Source organism: Danio rerio, chromosome 8 (assembly GCF_049306965.1).
Source record: "Danio rerio strain Tuebingen ecotype United States chromosome 8, GRCz12tu, whole genome shotgun sequence".
NCBI classification, from domain to species: Eukaryota; Metazoa; Chordata; class Actinopteri; order Cypriniformes; family Danionidae; genus Danio; species Danio rerio.
In genome coordinates this window covers 23,914,672-23,932,151 of record NC_133183.1, presented here as the reverse complement: position 1 = coordinate 23,932,151, position 17,480 = coordinate 23,914,672, and the positions used below count along the sequence as shown (strand labels likewise).

At 36.5% G+C, this 17,480-nt stretch overlaps 1 protein-coding gene across 9 annotated transcripts in view; it reads left to right on the top strand.

Moving 5' to 3' along the window:
- The window catches only part of nphp4 (nephronophthisis 4), a 296,460-nt gene that overhangs the window by 239,714 nt on the left and 39,266 nt on the right, over positions 1-17,480 (top strand). For 8 of the 9 annotated variants that reach the window (XM_073910322.1, XM_068223140.2, XM_073910321.1 and 5 more), the window contains exons 16-17: positions 2,431-2,591; positions 5,805-5,985. In XM_073910322.1, coding sequence (XP_073766423.1) covers positions 2,431-2,591; positions 5,805-5,985 — 342 coding nt within the window. Of the gene's footprint in view, positions 1-2,430; positions 2,592-5,804; positions 6,696-7,343; positions 9,856-17,480 lie in introns of those variants that run through there. The other variant, XR_012384296.1, reaches the window with a different exon arrangement.

The following is a 17,480-nucleotide window of genomic DNA, read 5'->3' as shown; positions in this document are numbered from 1 at the left end:
GATTTGTGCTTGGACCTTTACAACTTTTCTTTTACACTAGATGCTCAGAACTAACTACATAAATGGGCACTTTAAAGCTTTATTAAACTTTTACAATATGAGTTTTAATGTTACAAGAAAGTGTTTTATTTCACATAAATGCTGTTCTTCAACAATTCATTCATTTATTTTCTTGTCGGCTTAGTCCCTTTTTTAATCCAGAGTCGCCACATCGGAATGAACCGCCAACTTATCCAGCACTTTTTTACGCAGCAGATGCCCTTCCAGCCGCAACCCATCTCTGGGAAACACACACACTCTTATTCATACACACACTCATACACTACGAACAATTTAACCTACCCAATTCACCTGTACCACATGTCTTTAGACTGTGGCGGAAACCGGAGCACCCGCGAACACAGGGAGAACATGCAAACTCCACACAGAAACGCCAACTGAGCCGAGCCGAGGTTCAAACCAGCGACCTTCTTGCTTTGAGGCGACAGCACTACCTACTGCGCCACTGTGTCACCTCTCCAACAATATGTATGTGAATTTTGTTTTTGTTTTCATTTCAGATTTATTTGTTTTATTTCAGCTAGAATAAAAGCAGTTTTTAATTTTTTAAAACTATTTTAAGGTCAATTTTATTTGCACCCTAAAGCTATTTTTTTATTTGATTTTCTACAGAAAAACATTATTTACCTAATTACCCTAACTTGCCTAGTTAACCTAATTAAGCCTTTAATGTAATGTAATGTAATGTAATTTTAAGTTGAATACTAGTATCTTGAAAAATATCTAGTAAAATATTATGTACTGTCATCATGGCAATTATTAAAACTACAATTTTAAGAAATGTGTTAAAGAATTTCCATTTCTTTCTGTTAAACAGAAATCGGGGAAAAATATAAAAGGAGGCCAATTATTCAGGAGGGCTAACAATTCTGACTTGAATATAATTCATATTGTTTCGATAATCATGGTGTTTTTAGGGGGTAAAATTATAAAGGACTATGTGGTCATATTTTTTTAGTTTAGTTTATTTGTTTACAGGGTCAATGCACATAAATAAACATTCTTGAAAATATGCCAGAATTAGCCAAGAATGGCTATTTTTCATCTGTAGACCCCTTATAGAATGTTAAAAAGTCACACGTAAAATAAAAGCAAAGCAAAGCATATACTCATGCACTCACGCTTGCACGCCTGTGCACGCACACGCCCGCACACACACACACACACACACACGAACGCACGCACACACAATAGTTTTAATAACTTATTTCTAATACTGATTTTTCATCTGTTTCTAATACTGTTTTATCTTTAACATGATGATAGTAAAAAATATTTGACTAGATATTTTTCAAGGCACTTCTATACAGCTCAAAGTGACATTTAAAGGCTTAACTAGGGTAATTAGGTATATAAAAAATATATAACTTAAAGGGGCTAATAATTTTGATGTTTATTTAAAATGTTTATTAAAAAATTAAACACTGCTTTTATTCTAGCCCAAATAAAACAAATAAGACTTTCTCCAGAAGAAAAAATATTATCTGACATATTGTGAAAATTTCCTTTCTTTGTTAAACATCAATTGGGAAATACTTAAAAAAAAATAATAATTTCAAAGGGGGGCTAATAATTCTGGCTTCAACTGTATACAGTATATACACATACATATACATACATAAATAAACATTTGATCAGTTTTGCAGAACAAAAGTATTAAATTAAATTGTTTCTCAATTGAAGAATACTGTTCATGGTCGTCTTCCAAAATCTCTGCCGTACATCAGCAATACTGCCTCACACTTTCATTTATTCCTGATCTACCAGAATCTGCCATACATTACATTGAACACATCAATAATGCTCCCTTATAAGTTTTCCAAACTTGGTTGTTTTTTTCTGACTTCAAGACTGCACTACCAGCCATATAAATAGCCCACCTTCACATGAAGCATTGGTCCAGGATCTTCTCAAGCTTTGCGAAAGAATGTAAATGTAAATGCAATGTTACCCAGGCATTTTCAGAACTGATTACAGTCATCACTTTAGACACGGGGAAACATGTGGGAACATATAGAAAACATCAGCGCCTGCGGCACTGCCAGCGTTTGATATTCATGACAGGCAGAATGTGCTGCATGCAAGAAGGATGGAGCTCAGAAATGTTTATGTAAATTTCCCACACATTTTGCTTGCTGGTTAAACTGAGCTCTGAGTGTTTGGTTTTTACATAAAAGTCCTTGATTGCTTGCTTCAGAGAATTGGACGTCACACTTTCTCACCCACCTGAGATTTGTGGGAGATGGAAGATTTACATCACTCTCATTTTAAATGGCCACTAAATCCATCCCTTTAATCACAGGCCTTTTTTCTGGCTCTTATCACTGTTCATGTTTGTTCTGTCCTCTTATGCTTCTCTTTTTTTCTCAGGTTTTCCTGGTCTGCAGCTGCAGTATCGAGTTGACCCACAATTCCTAAAGCCAGGTGAACGGGGATGGTTTCTGCGATACCTGGCACTCCACTCACTGCAGATTGATGTCTGGGACAGTGATTCCTTAATGCTGATTGGCTCAGCTGCTGTGGAGCTGAAGGTAGAACTGCCTATATACACATAGGTCCAAAAATGCTCTTTTTTGAGGACATTTTCAGCTGCTATGTCTATTAAGCACTACCCCTGACACCTAATATTTCTGTATAAAATATAGTATTAATTGTGGATGCTTTAAATTGACCAACAATGAACAATCTCTGCTTCAAATCAATGCTATTCTTTTAAACTTTCAATTGATCCCATTTATGGTTTCCTCATAAATATTAAGCAGCCAGATTGATTTAAATGTTCTAATAATAATAATAATAATAATAATAATAATAATAATAATAATAAATGTTTCTAGAGCATGAAGTAAACAAATTGATGCTGTCATAGCAGGAATAAATGTCATTTTAAAATACATAAAAACAGACATCTGGTATTTTATTTGTAATAATACTTCATATTATTATTATTATTAATAATAAGCATAATACTTTTTCACTATATTTTAATCTAATAAATGCATATTTGGTGAGCCTAACTTTTCAAAAACATTAAAAAAATCTTACCTACTTGAAACTTTCACCAGTATTGCAAATCAGAATAATTTTATGGGTTTATTTGCAAGATTTTGACATTATCTTGATGTCAGAGCTGCCATAAAGTCAGACATGCTCTGACTGAATAAGCTGACAGAATGCCAATTCGGTGCCATTTACATGACCTTACATGTTGTCAACATATTTTCAAGAAGGTCATGGATAAGGCTGCACGATATTGGAAAAATCTAACATTGCGATATATATTGTGATAGGATGAATACAATTTCACCAGATGACTTGTATATCACAATTAATTCACAAGCATTGATTACTACAATAAAGAAACTATTACAATTGAAAAAAATCAGTATTTTATCGTTTTCTTTGTCTAACAGATACAGTAATTGAATAATAAACTGGACTAACACACTTTCTATTTACTAGAACTTCTATGTTAAGCTGCTTTGACACAATCTACATTGTAAAAGTGCTATAGAAATAAACACAATTTAATAAAAATACGAATACTTCAATGCAATTATTCATTTTTAAAGTTACCCAGAGTACAATTTCTCATACCTGAATGCTTTTAAAATCATTATACAGTCACAGGCCTCATAGTACATGCAAATAACCAATTATAAAACAAACTCAACATAGCAAATCCTGCGATGTGACCACTGATTTAGGCATGGAAAATATGGGTGAGCACCCAGGGTGACATCTTGCTGGGGGTGGCATAAGGGAGACGTTGCAAAAAAAGTGCAACAGTAAAAGCTTTGGGATAAGATTTAATTTATGCTAGTGTATTGAGTGGTTATCCCAGAATAGAGACATTTGCCGTCTTTTGCTCATGCAAGTTTGTTATTCTTTATGTGCAACCGAAATAACGCTGGTAAAAAAGAAATTGACGCATGTGCGCAGAAAGCCTCACACACCCTGCTCCTGATCCCGGCTGTTTATACGCATGCCGGTATGCATTGACATGCAAGTCGACAAAACTAAAGTTTATATAATATGATGATGTTACTAAGCATGGCTATGAAGCAGAAAGGAGGAATAATGAGTCAGAGAGGTAACAAAGACGTCATAACATTCATTCTTGGCCATGAGTCAGGTTTAAGACAACAGATAATTCTAAAACATACTGTATTTTTTGTATTCTATTGAACTGTCATGATCATTATTCATGAAAAAGGATATACATTATTAGAATAGAATATTAGAATATTACATCGTTTTTCAGTTACATTTAGGATTGATTTTTGTTATTTATTTAGAATAGTAATTGTATAATAATAATAAAATAATCATTCATTCATTTTCTTGTCTGCTTAGTCCCTTTATTAATCCGGGGTCGCCACAGCGGAATGAAGTGCCAACTTATCCAGCACATTTTTATGCAGCGGATGCCCTTCCAGCCGCAACCCATCTCTGGGAAACATCCACACACACACTCATACACTACGACAATTTAGTTTACCCAATTCACCTGTACCGCATGTCTTTGGACTGTGGGGGAAACCGGAGCACCCAGAGGACAGAACATGCAAACTCCTCACAGAAACGCCAACTGAGCCGAGGATCGAAACAGTGACCCAACGACTTTCTTGCTGTGAGGCGACAGCACTACCTACTGTGCCATTGCGTCGCCTTAATAAAATAATAGTTATAAACTAATTGTTATATTTATTTAAAATAAATAAATATATTTAAATGTATTTATAATTATTATTTTAAATGTATGTGTTTAAAATAATTATTTAAATATTTAAATTCTATATAAAGTCAACAACATAGTGTCTTTATTTCTTGAGGGAGTGGGTATGTTTGGGGTGGTTTCAGGGTGCCATTTAAACTAGAACCGCCACTGGATGTGACTATTGTGAATGATCACTTTGCCATATCAATGCTAAAATGATATTTTGTGCAGCCCTAGTCATAAATGTAAACTTACTCAAAATGTAATATACAGCCAAATTCCACCAGTAACACCACAATAACTCAACTAACTACACATAACTGGGGGGAAAAAAAGCAATAAAACAACACATCTCACATTCCTCTGCTTGGCATCAGCCTGGAAAGTCCTCAGCTTGCCATGTTGGTAATAACCCCACAAGCCATACACAGCAATTTGACACAGGTACAAATGCGGCCCTCATTAATAGCCACACAGCTGTTTAACTCAGACAGACACTCACCCTGCGCATCGAAACCTTTCTGCGGCATCCATTATTTAGTGCGCTCAGATGGGAGTGTCATGTCCAAATTATGAAATATGCATGTCATACTTCAGGACACCTGCGTCTGTTAGATCTCACCACCGCAGGTCTCTTGGCTAGAGCTCTCATCGATGTCAGCTGCTGAATAAAGGTTAAAACAAAACAAGGACAGAAATAGATACAATCACATCAACATAATTGGACTGTTCGTCTTTAGAATGGATCCTGACCTTTTCAGAATTAACAAAGGGTCCATTTAGGCTTCAAACGCAACCACAAGGTCGTCAGATGGTGGCATTTGTCAGTAGCCTCTAACATGTGTCTCGGTTGTTGCTTCTTCTTGTTTATCTTTTTGTTCTTCATGGTTAGATGGATCAAATCAATTCAGCAGGCATGACGAATTGCTTTAATTGTTAACACATTTTTTTTATAATTAATCATGCTGGATTTAAGATGTTTAATTGACAGTTTTGATATTAGTATTCTTGTTTGCTTCTCCAGCATATGCTACGTCAAGGCCGTCCGGCTGTCCAGGTGAGCCATGAGCTAGAAGTGATCACTACCGAGTACATGCAGGATGCCAGCTTTACTAGCAGACACGACAGCAAACACAGCGCCACTTCAGCCATCAGTGTCTACACTACTGTGAAAGGGATTTTGCATCTACGGCTCGGCAACATTGGTAGGGATCTTGTGCTTACCATTCTGTAGTAATGTATGATTTATTTACTATTTAAGTTTGATAAACTGAAGCTTGGAACAGATGCAAGAAAGTAATTTGCAATATTTTTACAAACTGAAAAGTTTAAACATGAGCATGTGTTGACATGAAAACGTTTGTGTAATTCAGTGTTTCTCAATCACGTTTCTGGAGGACACCAACTCTGTACATTTTCCAAGTCTCCTTAACCAAACAAACCTGATTCAGATCATCAGCTCATTAACAGAGACCGAAAGACCTGTGATGGGTGTGACAGACAAAGGAGACATCCAAAACAAGCAGTGTAGGTGATTCTCCAGGAACATGTTTGAGAAACACTGGTCTAATTAGCATGGCCTTTCAAGCTTAAATTAAGAATACCTTTTGTACAGTATTACAGTTCTTGAATTTAAACCAAGGAAGAATACTGAAGCTAGAATTAGATTTTTGGATAGCAGAACTAAAACTAACAATTTTTACTTCAACAAAAATAAAAGCCATGGATAGATAAGTAGAAGGATTGGTTAAAAGGTAGATGAGTGAGATCCAGTTGCAGGTGATAGTGGTGCTGAAAAAAAAAAACATTGCTCCCAAGCTCTGTAAGATGTCACTATTAGAGCTGTAATCGAGCCCAACAGGTACATTTTGACTGACAGCTTTATAAAGCCCAAACCCGTTTATAGCCTGATATTGTTCAAATGTGCACAGGCACACAGCTCTTTTGCCTTTTTTTGTTTTAACATAATTTATTAGTAACAAACATAGGCTATAGGCCACTTGGAAGTTGGAACAAAGAAATAAGTCCTGTAACATCATTATCTCAGCACTCAAAATAGGGATCTACACTTAACCTTTAAATTGGCCAACACACCAATGAAAATGAGAAAATAATTGTCTTTCTTAACAAATTAAATAAAAAATAAATTCTAAATTATGACAGGTATTTGGCAATAACGAAATTAAGATAAAGGCTCTGCGAGATTTGTTTCGCCACTTCTCTTCACAATCTGGCCTTAATGCGACGGTGAAGCTGAATATTAAAGGAATAGCTTAATGCCAACATTAGCCTGTATACTCTTTCTACATTCTGATTTTATGGTTTAATTAATATTTATTTATAATTTTTAAATAAATATACTGGTCCTTTACTCACCAAGATTAGGCTACGGGTTTTTGTGGAGGAACATTACTGAATCCACTGTAATTGACTTTAGGATGGTGCGTCCAGCAGCACTGAACACCCTTTCACTGCTGCTGCTACAGGCTGAGATGCATAGTTCTAATCTGGCTAATTTTGCAAGTTTTGGGTAGGATTGTTTGTTCATCTTCTACGAGCCAAGAACATCCACTTTATTTTCCATGACAGCAGATTCAACGTAGCGAGTGGCCTCGTCATCTTCCCTGTCAGCTTGCTGTACATATTTTGCCATTTCGCACTCTACCGTAACATGCAGTGTATGAAGGACCGCTGAAATACCTTTGCGGCTAGAATGACCGTTCTTTTTGGACTGCCGGCTGGCCTGACCATAGTCAAAATTTGCTCTTTTTGACTTCTCCGTCCTCATTTGTTTCACCTTTGCAGGGATGGATTTTAATGTTGTAACAAATTAATTACTTTCTCGCGCTAATCGAAATGCATCACTTGACTGTTCATTTACTGCGCAAGCCCGGCCCGACTATGTCTAAATTGATAGATTTTAAACTCAAACCCACCCGAACTCGTCGGGTCCTGCCGGGTCCCATCAAGTTCGGGCAAAGATATTCAGCTTTAGTCACTATAGCTTAATATTGATATATAATTCAAAAAAGTTATTCTTTGGTTTTAATTTTAGGGCAAAAATAAGTTTAAAAACACAGGGTGGTGGTACACTGTTTTTCGCTCTAACACCCCCACACTGCAGTAGGCAGGGTTGTAAATATGTCAGGCTGCTTGAACATACAGGTGCAGATACATCTGTACCAGCGCTGCTACTCAATCCTCCAGTGTATTCATTTTGCTAACTTGGCATTGTTGTTTTGGGTGCTCAAAAGAAGAAAGCAGTTCTGTGAGATGTCAATGGCTTAACATCCACATACAATTCAAAAATTGAAAAGACAAGGTGATGGTACAGTTTTCGAACACTTCAACACCCCCACACTGCAGTAGGCAGGGTTGTAAATGTGTCACGCTGCTCGAACATAAAGGTGCGGATATATCTGTACCAGCGCTGCTACTTGACTCTCCATTGTATTCATGTTGCTAGCTTAGTGTTGTCGTTTTGGATGTTGTTTTCCTGTCTCACTTTCATAGGTATGAGTTAGGAATCTTCTAGAATTCCAGAACACGTTCACTAATTATCAGCGATGGGAACAACAGTGCAATAAATAAACAGTTTTACTAACGGCAATACTTTTTTCAGTAATGAGTAATTTAATTAATTACTGTTACAATAAAATGTGCATTACTATAATTGAGAACACTGAAGCAGTTTTCATGTGAACAGCATCTCTCTCTTTCTCTCAGACATAAGACCTCTCTTTCTCTGGGGTATGTGTGTGTTTGGGGCTGGGACGGGACACATAACCAACCAGCGATGATGATTGGTATGTCTGTGAACGTGGTTGGCTTAGAGTACATTTCCATTGTTTCCCAATTAAAGGCAGAGAAGTGCGGGTGTTCTAAAGCACTACTTTTCCCTCATTGAAAGGCAAGAATGTTTATGTTAATATTTATAATGATATGTTGAATTTGATGGTTGTCTCTCTCATTGTCCCACAACAACTTTAAAATAGTGTAAAATAGTGTACAGTGTTTAATTTTTATTTTATAGTCATTTGAAAAATTTTGTATTTTTAAAATAACACAATAGTTACTATCCCTGGTAATTAGCTACTTTTATAATTGTATAACTCAGTTAGTAACTCTATCGCTATCTCTCCTTCTACTATTTTACTGATTATGCAATTGCCATGGAATAACGATAGCTCAAAGGTGTTTATGACCTTAAACAAACTCCCCAAAAAGTTTACTTTGGGTTCGAACTTGCGAAAAAAAAACCCCTCAAAACAAAGTTAGTTTTGGCTGGATTTAGTTTAAAATGATGTCATTTTAGTTCATTCTTCAATTTTGTTTGAAGTATTTTGGGGCCTTAAGAAATATCTGTCATTAGTGACCTCGAAATGTTTCCCACTCTGGAAATCCGAGCCAAATCAAAGCTATTCATAGGCCGTCTTTGTGTTTATCTGCTTAAGCTCCTTCTTAGAGGCCCAGTGAAAAATGCAAGTCTTTCTTTAGAAATTACTCAACAGTCAGATACCCATCAGCTTTCCTCTGTCTCTTGCTCTCAGCAGTCAGAATCAATTAACTCTTCCACAAGCCACAAATCGGTGCAGGCTCAAAAGCTGCTCAATGCCATATCTCAATCTGGGATTAATACGTTGTCCATTTATTTGTTTCCTAATGAGTGGTCGCCATTAACAAGAGATCGTGGTTTAGTCGCTCTCTAAGGCTTATGGAGATTTTTATCCATTGAAAGCACCTCAGAGGATCGGCTAGGTCAATGCAAAGACAAGTATCAGTCTGAGGAACGAGGGATTGAGGGGGAATAACCGTTTTTTTTTTTATGTACATGCAAATGTCTTTGGAACGGCTTGATCGGTCCCGTGAATACATTCAGTCAAGTTTTGATAAGGTGTCGCGAGTCTGCCGCTCTGTGTAATTCACACGGATTGATGTCTTATTTTATGATCCTGCTCTGTTTCAACATTTTATTCTCAGAAAGGACATCATCAGTGGGAATTAATGAAACTCTCATGTAATTGGACCCATGTTGATTGGCATCCCGTTGCATAAAAAAAAGCAGTGGAAAAAGCTTCTGATGGAATTCTCTTTAATTAACTTCAGCTCGATGTGAACAGACAAGTGAATAATTATACAAACAGAGAATCCACATAATAGAAATAGATAAGTTAATTCAGCACTAATGGAACAGGTTAAACATCATCTATGAATATAGAGTGTTTCGGTGCATCTGTCAAAAGCTTCTCACAGTAGCAACAGGCTCTATCACCTCCAGATTCTTTATGCTTTTATAGTGAGCACAGAGAGAGAGGGACGCTGGGACAGATGGAAGGCAGAAAAGATTAGGATTTTATAATTCGTCTGCCTCTGGCCCCCACACTGCTCATCTGCAAACGTTTGATAAGCGTGGCGAAGATTTTAGCAGAGAAGAAGAGAGATGGGGAACAGGAGAGAAGGAAAGAAAATCACATTTCCTCGACAATTATTTCCAAACATCCCCGTATCTGCTTTCATGGTAAAAAAAAAAACATAAATACAAAAAACAATAGTATAGATTTGCAACAGGGGCCAATGTAGGCTTCTGTCTATCTCCTCTAAAACAAAGCCACCTTTAGAAGATAAGAGGAAGTGCATTCGAATGGAAATCCTATAATGTGCTCTAGATAAAAGAACCCCATATTTGAATGATTTCCAAAGCTGAAAGTGCATTGTGCAGGGTAAATAGGGGTCTAATGGAGGCATCTAAAGATAAACCGGGAGGTATGAAATGATGCACCCAACTGGGAGGTATAAAGTAATCGAACCCACTGAGGAAAAACTGGGTGATATTTTTGATGTTTTTAGAAATTAATGAAAGTTTTGGATGCTTAACAGTTCTCGAATGGGTTCGTATGGCTGTAGGGCTCACTTTAGTTAACAATATTGTACAAGATTGTTCTGGGCTGTTTTATGTATATGCATGAGAGGGTTTTTTGAAGTCTTGGGAACTCTTTGAAAAGTTTACGGGTGCTATAAACTTATGAAATACATTTTTGTTGGTTTAAAAGCAAACTTCAGCTAGATAAAGAGACTACAAATCTTCAGAAGTATATTCTTTGAGATCATCTTTCTTTAATATTAATGCTGTTTTCTCTTTTAGAATAATCCAGCAAACCTCTCATTTTTTCTACTAATGCTGATTTGGTTTAATACAGTGTTTTGGATGTGTAGCAGTATGTGAGGGATTTGTTACAGAATTGCAATGTATTTCAGCATAAATCCTAAAACTTGATCTGATCTTTCACTAAGCACAAATACAGTCTGCTCTTGCAAATAACAAAAAATACCCCCCCCCCCCAACCCTTAGTTTGTTCTTTCAGCACAGTTTCACTGTCTTGAACAGCAGTGAGTTTGATACAAAAATAATGATAATAATGTAAAGAAGTAAAAAACTATTCATCAATGAAAACATATAAGGTAACTTTATTAGGTACACTTACTAGTACAGGGTTGGACCCCTTTTTGCCTTCAGAACCGCTTTAATCCTTCGTGGGATAGATTCAACAAGGTACTGGAAAAATTCCTCAGAGATGTTGGTCCCTGTTGACAGGATAGCATCACGCAGCTGCTGCAGATTTGTTAGTTACACATACATGATGCAAATATCTCGTTCCAACACATCCCAACAGTGCTCTATTGGATTGAGATATGGTGACTGCGTAGTCCATTTGAGTACAGCGAACTCATTGTCATGTTCACGAAACCAGTTTAAGATGATTTGTGCTTTGGGACATGGCGCATTATCATGCTCAAAGTAGCCATGAGAAGATGGGTACACTGTGGTCATAAAGGGATGGACATAGCAAAAATTCTCTGGCTGTGAAAGGCTGTGTGCCAAGAAAATATTACACCATTACACCATCACCACCACCAACCTGAACTGTTGATACAAGGCAGGATGGATCCATGCTTTCATGTTGTGAATGTCAAACTCTGACTCTACCATCCGAATGTTGCAGCAGAAATCGAGACTCATCAGACCAGGCAACATTTTTTCAATATACTACTGTCCAATTTTGGTGAGCCTGTGCAAATTGTAGCCTCAGTTTCCTGCTTTTTGATGACAGGAGTGGCACCCGGTAAGGTCTTCTGCTGCTGTAGCCCATCCGCCTCAAGGTTTGATGTGTTATTTATTCAGAGATGCTTTTCTGCATATCTCGGTTGTGACAAGTGTTTTTTTGAGTTACTGTTGCCTTTCTATCAGCTGGATCCAGTCTGGCCATTCCTCTCTGACCTCTGGCATCAACAAGGAATTTGGCCCTAAAAAATTGCCACTCACTGGCTATTTTCTCTTTTTCGGAACATTCTCTGTAAACCCTACAGATGGTTGTGTTTGAAAATCCCAGTAGGTCAGCAGTTTCTGAAATACTCAGACCAGCCCGTCTGGCACCATCAACTATACCACCATGACCATGCCTACATGCCTAAATGCATTGAGTTGCCTTGTGATTGGCTGACTAGAAATTTGCTTTAACGAGCAATTGGACAGCTGTATTTAATAAAGTGGTCAATAAGTGTATATTAAAAATGCATCTAAAAAAAAATAAATACAATTTTTTGTAAAACAGTTAAATGGTGGCTAACAATGGTATTTGCGTTTTAGTATAATTTTACCAAGTTAACTATTACAGAAACATTAAAAAATATATTTCAAACAGTACCTTTTAGTTTAGGGCAGCTTTTGTGGTAAAATGGATTTGTTAAGTACTTTACATGTTTATATCTTAAAGTTGTTAAAAAGAAAGAAAAATCCATGTAATGACCCTTTTAGAACCACAGATTTAGCATTCAGTTATTTTCCCACCTGGTTGTGTTCACTTAAGGCATAACTGACTGCTCTCAAGTGAACACTTGGCTAGATCGACAGTTTGACAGCTTTTTGTGAGTATTGCCCTTTTATGTGCTGAAAGTAGCACATTCTTGTTTGTGTTTTGGTTCATCTCAGTTTGTACACACAAAAAAAAACTTGTTTTTACAGACCATCTAAAGGGACATTTTATAATGCATCAGTAACATTACATGATTTGACTGATTTTCTAATTGTATGCAGACAATGTGTCACTTCAATCAAAAGAAAGAGTGAAGTATTCTCTTAATCAGAAACAAAACAAAAAACAGACCAAATTATCTTCCTCTTTGAGAGGAATTTGGCCCCCTGGCCACACACTGCAAACTATTAAACATTTGACATTTTCTCTCATTTATGCATTGTTTTTATATATTTCACAGTCATGTGAACAAATATATTAGCATTTTTCATATATTTTTAAAAGTCTGTAACTGACATCTTTGCTAATACCTTTGCAGTTTGTGTTGAGCTACTCCTTTTTATAGCTACTCCTTTTTTTTTTTTGCAACTCTTTTGTTGTCCAAGCACATGATTCAAACCAGGCACTGCAAATGTTTTGTTTTATAGGGCAGTTTTAGCTTGTCTCATTGTTTAGACTCCAGGTTAACTGACTTCTGACTCCAATTAGCTTTTCGAGAAGTCATTAGCCTTGGGATTCACCTTTTTTCACTTAGTGCTGTGAATGTTTAGATGGTGTGTTCGGTTAAGACACAAACACATATCATTAGGTGTTATTTATTTTAAATAGATAGTGTGGTTGTTTGTTGAGTATAGATAAAAGTAGCTGACCAGTAAAACTAGGTAAATTTAAAGTGTGTCCTTTTACATAACTTTTTTAATGTCGATATAAATACTATGTAAATTTCTCTACTGCATGATTTATTCATGCATTATTCATTAGTGAATTTGTTCTTTATTTAAATATTGTAAAAATCATAAAGGTTAGTGATATTTAACCTGTTTTGCCCGCTAACTTAACCCTTCATCGAAAAATCTAATCCTCTCCAGGTGCTGAACAGTAGGACTTTTTTCTCTGGCTCTCCTCATTTACTTTGACCTTACTTGAATAATTAAAGCTAAATTTCCCATTGTGCTGGCCTGAAGCACCTTAATTTTGTATTTAAATGTTTTCTGCCAACTTTTTAAGTAAAATAACAGGTGGTGGTTCAAGAGCCTCTGGCATCCTATTAGACTAAATACGAATTATAATAATAATAATTACAGCTTGAACATATTTAGTAGCAGTAGCAAAACAGTATACTAATTCATTATTAAGTTTTTTTAAATGAATATATTATTGTAATGGCGAGGCAGTGGCCAGTAGGTAGTGCTGTCGCCTCACAGCAAGAAGGTCGCTGGTTCAAACCGCGGCTCAGTTGGCGTTTCTGTGTGGAGTTTGCATGTTCTCCCTGCCTTCGCGTGGGTTTCCTCCGGGTGCTCTGGTTTCCCCCACAGTCCAAAGACATGCGGTACAGGTGAATTGGGTAGGCTAAATTGTCCGTAGTGTATGAATGTGTGTGTGGATGTTTCCCAGAAATGGGTTGCGGCTGGAAGGGCATCCGCTGCGTGAAAACTTGCTGGATAAGTTGGCGGTTCATTCCGCTGTGGCGACCCCGGATTAATAAAGGGACTAAGCCGACAAGAAAATGAATGAATGAATATTATTGTAATGAAGATTATTATACTTGTTTGTAAAGTAAAATTTTAATGTTTAATGTCGTAATTAAAATAAACAATCTTAGCATCCAAATATAGCAACAAACAGGTATGATAAATGTATGAAATTACTGGTAAAAGATATTTGTGTAATTTAATTACATTTATTTATTTATTTATTTATTTTATTACCATGTACTAGCCATGGCATGCTAACATAACACAACTTTCTTCTCATGCAGATCTGACTTGCAGTGTTCCACAGCAATCGATTCCTGCATCCTAGCAAATCTCGTTATATATGTTGCGCTTAGGAACTATAATGAGAAAGTTTGTAATTATGTATCACTGCTATGCAGATAATACATAGCTTTATATACCTATTCTGGCTCAACGATAACTTGATGCTTTTGAATGAAGATAAAACCTGAGTTATTATTTTTGTCCTCCACAGCATTCTAGCAAACCACCAACTGATCTTGGTGTTTCAAAGCAGGAAGGGCTTTAAAACGACTATTCATGCTTTGATTTTCACGGGATTAGATTATTGTAATTCTTTACATATTGGTCTACTTTCATCTTCTGTTTCTAGACTTCTAGACCACCCGTTTGCTCACGAGTGGCCACAAATGTGACCATATCACAACATTGGTGTCCGATTCATTTCCAAATAGACTTTAAAATTATTCTCTTTGTTTATAAAACCTTGCATAACCTAGCGCCACTGTATCTTCCTGATCTAATCACGGCCAAGGCCCAAACCCGATCGCTTAGATCAAATTCTGACTGCCATCTATTGCAAATACCTCAATCTCATCTCAAATGCAGGGGCGATAGAGCCTTTGCAGTAGTGGGTCCAAAAATATGGAATATGTTACCATCAAAAATCAGAATAGCACTCACTCCATCTGTTTTTAAATTGATGTTAAAGACTTATCTTTTTTCGAGTGCATTTAATATTCCCTACTGTTGGTTCCAGGCTACACTAAATTGCTTTTTTCTTGGAAACTTTTACTGTTGTTACTATTGTTTTATATTGTTGTTTTTATTGTAATGTATGGCTGTTTTTTACCTGCTACTGCTATTGTACAGCTCATTGGTCGACCAAAGGTTGTAATTAAATGTGCTCTAGAAATAAACTTTGATTTAGATAAATAAAACAATTATTTAATCAAACTCTCTTTCGTATCCTAATTACAGACACATTGTTTTAATATGACCATGTACATTTGCATATAACTTTTGTTCATTTCAGGGGTTTTTATGACGAATTATTATCAAGCCGCACACATTATCACTGTCTGGGAACAGATATCCCTTCGTGTGAAAAACAAGCTCAAATAACCACCACCACCGCTTATTTAAACAAGTTAAATGCCAAGTGTAACCATTTATGCCTCACTGTTTTATTATTGACAAAATAAGTGTGTTTAATGTGCAGATGTCTGATTTATGTATCCCTCTATTACAGTTTTCATTGGAGTTTCAATCAATCACAGGCAATTCCCTGAAACGCACACACATTCTCTTCCACAAAAACAAAACACACACACACACACACACACACACACACACACACACACACACACAAATACACAAATACACAAAGGCACAAACACGTTCAATCCTCCACTCTGAGTCTGACCTGTGTCTCAGACGTGTAATTACAGCTCTCACCTGTCTGTAATCACAGGTAAAGCACATCCAATGTTTGTGGCGGTTGATGCTTGTTGTGAAACCCAAGGGAGCAAAGCACTTATACTGCAGTTTAGACAATTCACTGCCTCTCAACGTGCAGCAATCACAGGCGAGAGATAGAGAAGAGCAAAGATAAGGGTCATTGGCCAAGGAGAGCATCTACACCAACCATTCAGTTTTTTCTGCATAACTATTCTTTTCTTGTTTTGGGTGGATGGGGGTCATTGCTGGGGGTATTGCTGATTAACATTGCTTCCATTTTGTATTTGGCTTTAAAATGTTGTAGGGCACCAATCAATGCATATTCTGTTTTGCCTTGTGCCAGTCATCATCAATACATCTGAATAACAGCAAGGCCAGTCCTTTTGTTTGGATGCAATGCATTCATTATGTGTTTACAAACAAGCAGAACAGCCAACAGTCAAGCAGAATAAATAATTTAAATGTATTATTATTACTTTTTTTTTTTACTTTGGAGAATGTAAGAAGAGAAAGGTAGCAATGATAAGACTTGCGATTTTAATGCATCACCACAGTGCTTCCCATAATATAAAACAGATAACAGAACTAAAATAATAAAGAATTTTATATTGAATTGTCATTTTATAATTGTTATTATTAATGTGCTAACATTTTTTAGAATATTTAATATGCATTGATGATTATGTTTCAACTGGTAACATGTGATTTAATATTAACAGATGAAGAGAGAAGCTTTTCATTTCTTCAACCACCATGTTGGTAGACCCATCCAGTGGAGATTGAGAAGATTGTCTGATTCAGAAAGGTCAAATTATTGGCTTGCAGCAAGAAAATTAAAGAAGATTGCTGAAACTACTAAAATTGAGTGAAGAACTGTCACTTAGCTGATGGTTGATAATAAAGCTTGTTTGGCATGCTGTTTTGTGAGAGAGCTCTGAGCTTATGAGATCCTCCTCCTTGGCTATTGTATCAAGTTGGTATGTTCAATTTACTTAGGTTGCGTGTTTTTTGGACTGTGGGAGGAAACTGGTGAACCCAGGAAAAACCCACGCGAGCACGGATAGAACATGTAAACTTTAGAAGAGACTTTAACCGGAGACATTCTTGCTGTGAGGCAGTGCTAATCACTGTGTCGCTGTGTTGCCCATCTGGGAAGGAGAGGGAGTAGGGGTGGGTAGGGGGGGGTATTCTTTAAGATGAAGATATTGAGATAAGAAAACTCTGGTTATTTATATTGAGTTAGGAATCGTCTAATGACAGAATCAATTATGAGCTGATGCGGGACCAGCTGAGAACAATCATAAGCACATGATCCTCTCGAAATTGGTTTATAAATAAACTTGACTTAAAAATTAGAAGAATAGGGAGGAACTTTCATCACTTAAACGTCTGGTGAAACCAAGTCATTATAAAACAACAGAACTCATGGCTATGCTTAATAGTGAAAATAAGCATTTCCACATACACAGTGTA